The following is a 15000-nucleotide window of genomic DNA, read 5'->3' as shown; positions in this document are numbered from 1 at the left end:
CACACACACACACACACACACACACACACACACACATTCTCAGTTTTATATATGTGTGTGTGTGTGTGTGTGTGTGTGTGTGTGTGCATGTTTGTGTATGTGTGTGTGTGTGAGTGTGCGCGTGCGTGCGAATTTTATCTCGTTAACTTGCTGAATCATCCAATTAAATCTGTTCATATTTCAGAGACTGTTGCCACGAATTACTGGGACATGTCCCGTTGTTTGCTGATTCTGATTTTGCTCATTTTTCTCATGAGTTAGGGTTAGCCTCCCTGGGGGCTTCAGATTTTGAAGTTGCCAAATTAGCCAGTGTAAGTATCTATGATAATAATAATAATAATAATAATAATAATAATAATAATAATAATAATAATAATAATAATAATAATAACGTTATTATCATTATTATAATGCTTTTTCCTACTTCACCTTCACACAACTTGATAATACTTTTGCTTTTTTGTTTATTTGCTGTGTCACCGGGTATTTGAAACAGATGTAAAGGACTGTCTTAAATATGTACGTGTAACATGTCGTATAAATGAGTTACTGACATCCATTATCACTGACACATACTATCCCAAAAATAGCCCTGCGCAAGACACTATCAATTCAACAATACAACCCAAGCAAAACAATCCACAAACACAAGACTCAGCCTATATAAAAAAATCCATTAAAATAAACTACCACCAACAGGCCGCATACCTAACTCATTACACACATAACATACAATACACACACATGTATACAATACACACACATGTATACAATACACACACTAATACAACAAAAAGCTGCACCACACCCCATAAAAAAGAAACTGACGCAATACAATACCGGGAAGATATTTTCCACACGTCCAACAACATGGAGGTGTAGCAGGTGATGCAGTAGAAATTTGACTGAAACTACCAAATGTTGAATAATAATAATAATAATAATAATAATAATAATAATAATAATAATAATAATAATAATAATAATAATAATAATAATAATAATAATGCAAATAGGCCAGACATCATACTGAAAGACTTCAGACAAAAATCATGCCTCCTCATTGATATGACTGTCCCAATCGATATAGACGTATCTTTCAAGACCTACCAAAAACTGAGCAAATATAAAGATCTTGAAATAGAAATTAGTAAAATGTGGAATCTGAAGACGAAAACAATACCTATTGTCATAGGTGCCCTGGGAATGACAGCGAAACGGGCTGATTACTACCTAGCTCAGATAGCAGGAAACCCCAAAATGGCTGAAGTTCAAAAGATAGTGCTCATGTGAACTGCCCATATCCTACGCAAAATACTGTCTATGTGATCTCAAATTTTAAAACATTCTCTAGAACAACACTGTACAAATTCAAATATAAGGTACCCTAGGCATAATACCTACATGAACTTCTAACTTGTTGTCTCTTGAGGTCTCTGGGTGAGACTTGGATCCAACTTGTACAAATGCAAAGCAAAAACCAAACATAAAATAATAATAATAATGATATTATTAATAATAATAATAATAATAATAATAATAATAATAATAATAATAATAATAATAATAATGATAATAATAATGATGCCCTGATGCAGTATCAGACAGTGGTTCTCATGGCTTCTGATCTTAACTGATTGAAAGTGTTATCATGTACATTGTTTTGTCTTGGTATAAAAGATGGGCTACAGCAAATATTCTTCTCAGTACTACAGATTTGCTTGTCAGTTGTTTGACCTTAATCAGTTGACCATTGCTCTTGGTGGCTGATATGTGCATCTCTGATCACGAGCAGAAGCAGTAGGAGAGCATCATAGCCATGTGTTGAGAGGAATTCTTTGGGGTTTGAATAATTTAGCTTTGGAAACATGGGTGTTTTGCTCAACATCCTTAAACAAACCTTATTCAGGGACCTGAAAAAAATTCTAACTGGGCCCCACCTGCGAGGTCATGCGCTGTTTATTTTGATATGAGATCACCATGTCGCGCACATATGGTTGTGATGCATGTGCCTGGTGTACTCTTATCAGATGGGTAGTCATGATGGGTATAATGGGCTTCGTATATTTTACCCCAGTGTCACTTTGATGGCATACTCTGCTCTCTCAATAATAATAATAATAATAATAATAATAATAATAATAATAATAATAATAATAATAAAACCTAGTTTAGCACAACTCCTGAAAACAGTGTTATTAGGGACAGCTAGAAGGTATTGAGACTTTCACATTCACACTGACAGAGTAATAGAAGCTAAAAGGCCTGATTTATCCGGTCATCCCATAAGTTCTGTCCGATTTTACCTTTTTTAAAATTGAATGAAATTTGATAGTATTTTAGAATGTCTAATGGAATTAAAAATTATTTTTATGCATTTGTGTACATTTATACTGATTAAATATTATTTTACAGAATAATAGAATTAAAATTTCTTTGATTAAAACCCTTTCTAACATGGAAGTATCCAAAGAGCATTTGAGGCACATAATGCTTTATGAGTACAAAAAAGGAAAGTCTGCAGCCGAAGCGACTCGAAACATACACTCAGATTATGGAAAAGAATGCTTGAATGAAAGAACTTGCAGAAGATGGTTTGCAAAATTCAGGAGTGGAGATTTCAGCCTTGAAGGTGAAGATCGAACAGGACGTTCAGTTGAGTTTGATGATAAGCTCCTTGAGGCATTACATGAAGAAAATCCTGCATTATCAGTTGAAGAATTGGCAATAAAGCTTAGTTCAAACCATACAACTGTTTATCGTCATCTTCAACAACTTGGAAAGGTTCCTAAACTTGGAAAATGGGTGCCTCATGAATTGTCCGAAAGAAACCGCAAATCACGAATTGACATCTGCTCTTCTCTCCATTCTCGCGAACTCATTTCACTCTTTTTGGATAGACTTGTGACTGGTGACGAAAAATGGATCTTCTATCAAAATGTTAAATGTAAACAGTGGCTTGGTAAAAGGGAAAAAGCTCAACCACAACCGAGAAGGGAACTTCATGGGAAAAAGGTTCTTCTCTCTACCTGGTGGGATTGCAAAGGAGTAATTCACTTTTAATTGTTACCAGCTAATGCAACAATCAATGCTCAAGTCTACTGTCAGCAATTAGAGCGTTTGAACCAAGCTTTGAAGAAAAAAAGACCCGCTTTAGTGAATCGAAAAGGAGTGATATTTCATCAGGACAATGCGTGACTCCACACTGCAAAGATCACATCACAGAAGATTGAAGAGCTTGGTTGGGAAAAAATTCCTCATCCACCTTATTCTCCCAACCTTGCTCCTTCAGACTACCATTTGTTTCGTAGTTTACAGAATCCTTTGGGGGACATAACTTTCGCAAGCCAGGAAGAGGTCGAAACTGACATGTCAGAGTTCTTCGCTTTGGAACCAAAAGAGCTTTACATTGATGGAATTAAAAAGCTTGTAAATAGATGGAAGGAAGTCACAGATAATCAGGGAAAGTACATTGATGATTAAATTTCAATTAAATATAACATTTGATCACTTGTTTTCTTTATTCAAAATTCGGACAGAAATTATGGGATGACCTGATAGTAGTAGTAAACAAAGAGGATAGAAAGGCCAGATAATTGACTTTACAATCCCAAATGATGAGAAAGTCAATAAGATAGGTATAGAGAAAATAACAAAGTACCAGGACCTAAAAATTGAATTACAGAGACTATGGAAAGTGTGGGTAAAATGTATCCCAGTAGTTATAGGTGTATTAGGAACTATCCATAAATATTAGAACTATCCATAAAGATAGAAGAAATAGGCATGAAACCCAGTTTTACCATTTAACCTTAAAATATATCGTACATATTCAAAGAACCTTAATGTACAAATTGAAATGCAAAAGAGCGAAATAATAAATGGATTTATGAATGGAAGTTTAGTAATTGCGTTTATTTCCACCACACAACACTTATTATTGCAAACATGTTTTAACTAACCTAAACTACACATAACACAAAATACATTCATATATATATGTTTCGAGTTGTAGCTGTAATTCAAAGGGGCCAACCTTGTCATATTTTGCGTGAGGCTGAATGTCCCTGAGAACTACGTTAAAGTTATACATGTATGTGGAATACTCAGCCATTTGTGAGTTAATTTTATCCTCGTGTGGTAATGAAAAGTGAAATTGACATCCAATATTTGCTGTGTGTATCTATCTATGTATGAACTTTTCTTTGGATTTATGTATCTACTGTCTCTTTCACTTTCTCTCTTTTTCTTTCACTGCCTTTGTGTCCCTCTTCTCTCCCGCTTTTGATTTAGCAATGTGTATATGTATCTATGTATTTACTTCTCTCACGATGTGATAAACATTTAAAAACACAAAACGAACGCGGTCACCACTCACCGTCTCTTTCACTCTCTCTCTCTTTCTCTCTCACTCTCTCACTTTCTCTCTCACTCTCCCTTTCTCTCTCTCTCTCTCTCCCTTACTTCCTCTCTGTCTTCCTCTCTCTTGCATTGCCACTTCTTTGAAGTAAGTGTGACGCACACAACAGGTACGTACAAAAACAAAAGGTTAGCGTATTGATATTATTGATAATAATAATAATAATAATAATAATATCCACTCCTGTTCTGCCTGGCACTCACACCTTTAACAGAATTGCTAAATAGAACTGGATGCGGTTACAAATGCTACGGAAAGACAGTCAGCCACCTTATATATATGAATGACCTAAAATTATATGCTAAAAACGACAAAGAGCTAGAAACACTACTACAGACAGTATACGGCTTTACCAAGGAAATAGATATGAAATTCGGATTAGAAAAATGTGACAAAGCAACCCTGAAAAGAGGAAAATTAGTTAAAAGCAGCAATATAACACTAGATAAAGCCAATGAAATAAGAGAACTAGACGAAAGCCAACCATACAAGTATTTAGGAGTCAATGAACTAGATAGGATACAACAGACACAACTGAAAGAGAAAATAAAGAAAGAGTAATATAGACGAGTTAGATCAATACTAAAAACAGAGCTCAAAGCTAAAAACAAGATAATGGGTATCAACACTTTAGCTGTCCCAGTTATAAGCTACAGCTACATCCTTAACTGGACACTAAACGAAATATGTAAAATAGACAGGAAAACAAGAAAAATAATGACAGGATATAGGATGCACCACCCAAAATCTGACATAGAAAGGCTATATATACAACGCACAGAAGGTGGCAGGGGTTTTATACAGCTAGAAAACTATTATAAAATAACCACCATAGGACTGCAAAAATACCTACTCCAGAAGCAAGGGAAACTAATACAAATAACCACAAAACACGAGCAAAACAAAAAACTGTTTTCAGTATTTAAGGAAGCTGACAAATACAAACAAGAAATCATACTACCTAACAAATACGAAGAAGAAGAAGAAGAAGAAGAAGAAGAAGAAGAAGAAGAAGAAGAAGAAGAAGAAGAAGAAGAAGAAGAAGAAGAAGAAGAAGAAGAAGAAGAAGAAGAAGAAGCAACAAAAGCTATAAAACAAATGAAATCCAAACTAAAACTAGAACAGCAACGAACCATGATAAAACGATGGCAAGAAAAGCCCCTACATGGTAAATACTGGGCTAAACTAAATGCGAAAGAAATAGACATAGAAAAATCCCAGCAACGGCTGAGAAGCTCAGGACTCGAAGCAGAGACTGAAGGATTTTTAATTGCTGTACAAGACCAAAGCCTCCCCACCAGAAATTACCAAAAACACATAATGAAAAAAATATAACAAGTAACTGTAGAATATGTGGAGATGGACAAGAAACAATAAATCATATTATCTCTGGCTGCCCAGTCCTGGCTAAGAAGGAATATATTCACAGACACGACAGAGCTGGGACCTATATACACTGGAAGCTATGCCAACACTATGGAATAACAACAGAATAAAGATGGTATAAACACACGCCAGAAAAGGTCACAGAAAACGAGAAAGCAACCATACTCTGGGATATGCCAATACACACAGATAGAGAAATTAAGGTAAATAGACCAGATATAGTTGTCAAAGATCATGAAGAAAAAAATGCTTTCTAATTGATGTATCAATACCAGCAGATGACAACGTTTCTCTAAAAGAAATAGAAAAACTTTCAAAATACAAAGACCTGGAAATAGAGATAACTCGAATGTGGAATCTAAAAACAGAAACAATTCCTATCATAGTAGGTGCCTTAGGTATAATAAAAAATATTCAGACAAATACATAACAAAAACACCAGGACTTACAAATATATATAGCATACAAAAAATTGCACTACTGGGTACTGCACACATTCTACGCAAAACACTTTCAATACAGTAAACATGAGAGTACCACAGCAAACCACAGCACATACCCTAGGCACACAGAGCTGCGCTCGGTAGTGAAGTGAAAGCACGTTATAAAAATAAAACTACTGAACAATAATAATAATAATAAACAACAATAATAATAATAATAATAATAATAATAATAATAATAATAATAATAATAATAATAATAATAATAATAATAATAATAATAATAATAAAGGAAACAGTGAAGGTGAAACTGATGATTATGATACTAATGATTATGGTACTCTAAAAATGGGCATGATAAAAGAATTGAAAGCCACAGATCTCAGTATGGACCATCGATTGTACCTCCCAAAAATTAAAATTGATGATAAAACATCAATAATAAATAGCAAGAACCTGGCCGTCATAGAACTAACAGCCACAGACACAAACGTCAATATGACCAGGCTTAATGATAGAATATATGCAGCAGACTCTGTGGCCACAAAAGAAGTTGGATACCCCCTAAAACCCATCCAAACAGGAGTATCACCACCCAATCAAACCCTGTGGATAAATAATATCCAGAAAAAAAAAGAGAAAATACGAGAAAGGATCTGTCAATTCTTAATGAAACTAATAGACAATCAACACTACTAAGCAACAAGAAGAGAACAGAAATACTACATAAATACAAAATTACATAACAAGTTACACTTGAAGTAAAAGAACAGCTAAGGCATGATATCCTCGCCAAAGTACAAGGAATCCACCAGTATGAGAAACGCCGTTTCTTTGAACAAAACAAACAGTTCAACTCCTACCCCAAAAGATTACAAGAACTTGGCAAAAATAAAATGCAGATCAATGCACCACCAACGGCAGAAGAAGTGGAAGACGTTTGGAAAGGAATATGGTCGGTGAAGGAACAAACTCAGAAAAGATCAATCAAAACAACGAACACAGCACATGAACAACTCTGGACCCCTCTAACAACTGAAGAGGTCATCCAGGCACTGCAAAAACTAAGCAACTGAAAGGCATCCGAACACGACAAGATACCCAACTTCTGGTTAAAATACCTAATAGGAACACATAAAAAACTGGCTGAGAAATTTAACGAAATACTGGCATAGACTAAGACAATGCCTGAATAATTCACGGAAAGGAAAACTATCCTAATTCCCAAATCCACTAAAACGGCAAATCCACAAAATAACAGACCAATAACTTGTTTCCCTACAATTTACAAAGCCTTTACTGCAATAATATCACAGAGAATGAGCAAACATCTGAAAAAAAACAACCTGTTTCCAGAAGAGCAGAAGGGTTGCTGCAAGGGCTCATATGGCTGTAATGATCAGCTACTGATCAATAAAGCCATAACTGAAGACAGCTACAGAAAAAAGGGTCTAAGTATGGCCTGAATCGATTACCTAAAGGCTTTTGATAGTATACCCCACACAAGAATCTTAGAAACACTAGCCATAAACAAGGTAGCCATGAATAAATGGCAGACAGTGCTACAACTCCCATTAGAAGAGAAATATTCCAGTGAGACACGTTATCTGTTACGGCAAAACAATCAGCCATCTCTTATATATGGATGACCTAAAACTGTACGCTACAAATGATAAACAGCTGGAAACATTACTACAGACAGTACATGGATTTATCAAAGAAATAAACATGAAATTTGGCTTAGAAAAATGTGCCAAAGCAGCCTTGAAAATAGGAAAACTAGTTAAGAGTAGCAACATCACACTAGTTAAAGCAAATGAAATAAGAGAATTAGACCAAAGCCAGACATACAAATACTTAGAAATCAATGAACTAGATACAATACAACACACACAAATGAAAAAGAAGAAAAGAATAGTATAGAGGAGTTACATTAATACTGAAAACAGAGCTCAATGCGAAAAACAAGATAATAGGTGTCAACACTCTAGCCATTCCAGCTATAAGTTACAGCTACAATATCCTTAACTGGACCCTAAATGAACTAATCAAAATAGACAGGAAAACAAGAAAAATGATGACAGCATTTAGAATGCACCACCCAAAATCTGACATAGAAAGGTTATATATACAACGTATAGAATGTAGTAGAGGCCTTATACAGCTAGAAAACTATTACAAAATGACCACCATAGGACTACAAAAATACCTACTTCAGAAGCAAGGAAAACTAATACAAATAGCCACAAAGCACGAACAAGACAAAAAACTGTTTTCAGTCTCTAAGGAAGCTGGCAAAAACAAAAACAAAAACAAAAACAAAAACAAAATAGAAGTCATAATAACTAACAACCACGAAAGAAAAGAAGAAACAACAAAAGCTGTAAAACAACTGAACTCCAAACTAAAACTGGAACAGCAACGGATCATGATAAAACGATGGCAAGAAAAGCCCCTTCACGGCAAATATTGGGTTAAACTAAACAAAAAAGAAATAGACAAAGCAAAATCCCAACACTGGCTGAGAAGCTCAGAACTCAAAACAGAGACTGAAGGATTTTTAATTGTAGCACAAGATCAAAGCCTTCCCGCCATAAATTACCAAAAACATGCAATGTAAAGAAATACAAGTAATTTCAGAATATGTGAAGATGGAGCAGAAACAATAAATTATATTGTCTCTGGCTGCACTGTCCTGGCTAAGAAGGAATACATTCATAGACACGACAAAGCTGGGACCTATATAGACTGGAAGCTATGCCAACACTATGGAATAACAACAGAAAAAGATGGTATAGGCATACGCCAGAAGAAGTCACAGAAAAATGAGAAAGCAACCATACTCTGGGATATGCCAATACACGCAGATACAGAAATTAAGGCCAATAGACCGAATATAGTTGTCAGAGATCACCAAGAAGAAAAATGCTTTCTAATCGATGTATCAATATCAACAGATGACAATGTTTCTCTAAAAGAAACGGAGAAACTTTCAAAATACAAACTTTTGGAAATAGAGGTAACTGAAATGTGTAGTCTAAAAACAGAAACAATTCCTATCATAGTAGGTACATTAGGTATGAACATACAGAACATAGCACTGCTAGGCACTGCACACATCATACCTAAAACGCTTTCAATACAGTAAACCACAGCACATACCCAAGGCATACAGAGCCGCGCTCTATAGTGTATTGAAAGCACGTGATAAAAATAAGACTACTGAATAATAATAATAATAATAATAATAATAATAATAATAATAATAATAATAATGATGATGATGATGATGATGATGATGATGATGCTAATAATCCTTTCAACTATGGGCACAAGGCCTGAAATTTGGGGAAAAGGGATTAGTCGATTTCATTGACTCCAGTGCTTCACTGGTCCTCAGTTTATTGACCCGAAATATCATTAACGCGTCGCGCTGGCAGAATCGTTAGCATGCTGGGAAAAATGCTTAGCGGCATTTCATACATCTTTACATTCTGAGTTCAGATTCCGCCTAGGTCGACTTTGCCTTTCATCCTTTCGGGGTCGATAAATCAAGTGCCAGTGAAACACTGGAGTCGATGTAATCGACTACTCCCCGCAAAAAAAATTTCAGGCCTTGCGTCTTTAATAGAAAGGATTGTTATCTTTATCATTATTATGTTTTTTCCTACTACACCTTTACCTTCACTCGTGTTCGAGTCGGTAATACTTCTGCTTTTTTGTATATTTGGCGTGTATAATTATTACCCCATTATATAAGCTTGTTTGCATACTATGCATTATAGCAACCAGTCACCTGGTATTTGAAACAGATGTAAAGGAGTATCATCAACTTGTAACTTAAATATGTACGTGTAACATGTCATATAAATGAACTACTGATACCCATAATTGTTTATCTTTTGTCTACACATAAACATATATACATACATGCACACACACACACACACACTCTCTCTCTCTCTCTCTCTCTCTCTCTCTCTCTCTCTCTCTCCCTCTCTCTCACACACACACACACGCATACACACACGCACAAACACATATATATAGAGACATCTCAAAAGTAGATATACACCATCATGTTTGATAGATTTATTTCTTGAAACAAAATAATGTCATTTGATGCATTTAAATACTGGATTTATCATTTAGTAGACATGCCTTGTGCATAATACATTAACAAATTTGACGGACCAAGTAATGCCCCCTCAGATAAAACGGTATGATGAGGAATGGCTATTTATTTCTGAGATGTTCGCGTGCTCACACACTCTTTCTCTCTCTTTCTCTCTCTCTCTCTCTCTCTCTCTCTCTCTCTCACACACACACATCTGTCTGTCTGTTTGTCTGCCTATCTATCTATCTATCTATCTATCTATCTATCTATCTATCTATCTATCTATCTATCTATCTATCTATCTATCTATCTATCTCTGTCTCTGTCTTTATTTCGTTTTTAAATTATGACCGAGTTACATTTCTCCCTAGTGTTATTTCTTCACAATTGAATTCGGATTGTGCCGAGAGAATGGTCAGCTCAGAGTGTATGGCGCTGGTCTCTTGTCTTCGATTGGAGAACTCAAGGTAAGATTTTGTATTGCAGCTTTTCTTTTATGTGCCATGTCTACAGGCGTTGGTGATCATAGATCTCCACGTTTTCTGTCTCACATATAACTTAGCCAGGTTTTTCTATTGTCTTTAATGTTCTTCGCAGAAGCATTTTTTGCTCACGTATGTATGTATGTATGTATGTATGTATGTGTGTGTGTGTGTGTGTATGTATGTATGTATGTATGGTATGTATGTATGTATGTATGTATGAATGAATGTATGTATGTATGTATCTATGTATCTACCTACCTACCTACCTACCTACCTACCTACCTACCTACCCATCTATCTATCTATCTATCTATCTATTATTTTGGCAGCATGTTCTCACAGACGCAGCCATTAAAAAGCCGTTCGATCCTGACAAAGTCATTGAGCAAGAATGTCAAGTTTCCACATACCAGGATGCCTATTTTGTCAGTGAATCTTTCAAAGAGGCCCAAAATCAAATCAGGTATGCAATACTATATAATTGATTTGTATACAGTTATATTTGTTACCATTCGTTATTATCAGCTACATTATTATTCTACTGGAAGGCTGTCCATTTGTTGCCAGTCATTAAAGAAGTTATAAGTCTTACGGAGTGTTGGGGATCTTGTCGGCTTCACAACAATTTATCTCTATTTTATTTCCACCTGGAGTACATCGTTCATCTATCTTGACGAACGTTCCATTGGGTTGTGAAGTAGATCCCCTGCGCACAGTTCCCTCATGTAGTTGTTATAATCAGCTTCAGTGGTGTTGGCTTATTTGCACCTCTTCTCTGTAGAATCGGACAGTCAGTTTTTTCGTTAAACACACCTGTTCTCATGATGGTTTTTAATTTCTTGTTTCTCCATCCTGATTTAAATTTGTTTCATTGCAATGTCTCTCATACTGGTCCAATATGTCGCTATTATGGGAATATACGACAGTTCCTGCATCCGGTATGCAAAAGATGGTCGTATTTAATTGGTTGAAATGTTAAAAAATAACCTACCTTTACAGATTCGTAATTTCACTATTTTTAATTTCTTCTCCAAATCATCATTATTATCGTAATTAGCGTGAAAAGCTATATCGGTGTAGAAGTTTTCAAAAAATTCTTATCTGATGTATGAGACTAAAAAAGGCCCACATTTCTCATGCTTTTGTATCTCTCCTGTTTTTGATTTTTCCAGGGAATTTGCTTCGAACATCAAACGACCCTTCACTGTGCGCTATGATCCTTATTCACAGTCGGTTATGGTTCTCGAAAGTTTGTCAACCATTAGCCAAGTTGTCAATTTTGTTCGAGCCGATCTTTGTCTCATCTCTGATGCCATCAACAAACTTCACCAGTCGAAGATGAAGAAAACGAGACGAACACGAACAAGGCTACTCAATGACAAATAAACGGATTTTTCCTTTTTTTTTTGTGCCAATAAAATAGAAAGAAGAAAACAGAAAGCACAGAGAGAAAGATAAATGCAAAATTGAAAATGATTAAAATAAGATAAACGAAAAACAGCAGAAGAAATGATTATAATGATTTTGTATATTTAAACTGAGTGTTGACAGCAAAGACAAAACACACTAAAACAAATACTAATTGGGAAACAAACCCACGCGCCTTTTTAACACATTGGAACATTGGCCAATTATATCCATAGTACTCCAATTTATTCAAAAGTTTACTAAGAGGTGTGGCTTTGATTCCTATTGTTTCTTGTCTAAAATCACATCCAATTTAAGTATGCAGATGTATTCTTAGCTCGAAAATAGTTTAATGCTCAATTAATTACCAGAAAATTTAAATGTTTTGCAAAGTGCGGCTTAAGTTAACATCTAAGCTAGATTTTTTTAGGACATTTTAATTGAGCATTTTCTTTCTCTCTAATTCCTTCTATGTCTAGATATAAATATATATTTTCTAAAGAACTGCTATTTGCACGAACTTGTAAAACAGCTAAACAGCAAACGGCATACGCTTTTTTGCTCGTCTTTATGAGATTGGAGGATTGTGGTGGTGTGAGAGGTGGGTGGGGTGTAGTTATATTACATCAGTTATAATGTGCTACCCTCTGGGTTAGCAACTGATTTTTCCACATCATCTATCTATCTATCTATCTATCTATCTATCTATCTATCTATCTATCTATCTATCCTTGTGCCTGTACTCACACACACACGCACACTCACGCATACATACATACATACATACATACATACATACATACATACATACATACATACATACATAATTACATACACGGGTGTGTGTATATATATATATATATATATATATATATATATATATATATCGAAATCTATCTTCCATTCATTCTTTAATTCTTCTGTTTGCAATACACACGTACGCAAACACGTGCACATATATATGTGTGTGTGTTTGTGTATGAGTGCGTGTATATGTGAGAGAGAAAGAGTGTGGGTGGGTGGATGTATATATATATGTATGTGACTATGTGTGTTTGTGTGTGTGTGTGTTTCTGTATGCGTGTGTGTCTTTGTGCTTGTGTGTCTCTGTGCGTATTTTATCGAAAATAAATTTGGCAAAATACATTTCGTTTCGGCTGGAATCATGTTAGAGACAGAAGTAGTAAATAAAGGAGAGCTCTTTATATGATATATAAGACAAAAAGATGGGTGTGTAATGTGGTAGGAAAGGAGGGAGCTATGGTTGTGATGATGACGTTCATATCGATGAAGATGATTGTATTGTTGGTGATAATGAAAGATACAGTAAAAAGGTTGATGATTTTAGTGGCAGTGAATACTGCGCTAGTGGTACCGGTACCAGTGATTAACGGGTGGCGGTGGATGTTGAACATGGAGATGGAAGCAGTGACGATGAAAGGGATGCTTCCATTTCCATTTTGATCTTTTACTTCAGGAATACCGGAGCCACAAGCGATCATCATTTTCAGGACCACTGCCATCAAGTGTATTTTTTTATTATATCCTTCATTATCATCAGTATCATTATCTTCTTCTTCTTCTTCTTCTTCTTCTTCTTCTTCTTCTTCTTCTTCTTCTTCTTCTTCTTCTTCTTCTTCTTCTTCTTCTTCTTCTTCTTCTTCTTTGCCGCCGTCGGCGTCGTCGTCATTATCATCATCATCATCATCATCATCATCATCACTTCCTCCTCAGCTCTTAATATCACACAACAATCTTGACACCTCCCCCCATTCATTACTTAACTTCTACCGGTGTAGCCAAGCTATCTTTCTGCTGGCTATCTTTCTGCTGGCTATCTTTCTGCTGGCTATCTTTCTGCTGGCTATCTTTCTGCTGGCTATCTTTCTGACTAGATATCTGTATATAAGCCTTACTTATTAACTTGATCCCTGACGAGACTCTACGCGAAACAAAATGTATTTTATCAAACTCGTTGTTTTTGATAACACAAGTTGATATATATATATATATATATATATATATATATATATATATATATATATATATATATATATATATATATATATACTTGGAAATGGATGCATAGCGTTCAATCAAATAATAATAATAATATATATAAATATGTGTGTGTGTGTGTGCATATATGAGTACAGGACGTCACCAATTGTGTAAACAATATGAAATACGTAATAAACAAAAGAGTTAAATATGTAAGCAACGGGAGAAAAAAATGGAAAGCAGGACAAGCAAACACAGAGAAAGGACCCTTCATCAGTTGTCGGCTGTATATACACACACACACATATACATATATTATTTATTATATATATACACATTTACACACACACACACACACACACACACACACACACCACACACACACACACACACACACACACACACATATAGTAAAAGAAGGAAAATGCACACAGTTTACATAGTTTTAATACACTTTTTAATATATTTTATAAGTGAAAGAGTATTGTGTTTGTCCACCGGTTTCACTTTCGCTAATCATGACATGGAAATTATTGAAATTTCGTATTCTCTTAAGAAGATTTTAGTCTATGTTGTGTATGGAGAAATTTCCAAATAGATGATTCAACAAGTAGAAAAATCTAAAGGGAGGTAACTGGTTATCGTAATTATTGGAGACAGGAGATGTAATTGCTCATCTTTCGGGATTGGGATAAATAAAATATATATATACAAAAACGCAAAAGCTAAAGTAGTGAGATG

At 35.1% G+C, this 15000-nt stretch overlaps 1 protein-coding gene across 1 annotated transcript in view; it reads left to right on the top strand.

The window, feature by feature from the left end:
- Positions 1 to 12324, top strand: part of LOC106875341 (tryptophan 5-hydroxylase 1) — an 83014-nt gene extending 70690 nt beyond the window's left edge. Inside the window, exons 11-14 of the mRNA XM_089358600.1 lie at positions 185 to 311; positions 10738 to 10833; positions 11181 to 11314; positions 12024 to 12324. Of these exons, the coding sequence (XP_089214726.1) occupies positions 185 to 311; positions 10738 to 10833; positions 11181 to 11314; positions 12024 to 12237 (571 nt within the window). The 3' untranslated portion in view covers positions 12238 to 12324. The remainder of the gene's footprint in view (positions 1 to 184; positions 312 to 10737; positions 10834 to 11180; positions 11315 to 12023) is intronic.
- Positions 12325 to 15000: the final 2676 nt, after the last annotated feature.

This window comes from Octopus bimaculoides, chromosome 10 (genome assembly GCF_046866305.1).
Source record: "Octopus bimaculoides isolate indiv1 chromosome 10, ASM4686630v1, whole genome shotgun sequence".
Taxonomy (NCBI): Eukaryota; Metazoa; Mollusca; class Cephalopoda; order Octopoda; family Octopodidae; genus Octopus; species Octopus bimaculoides.
This window is presented reverse-complemented; position numbering and strand designations above follow the sequence as displayed.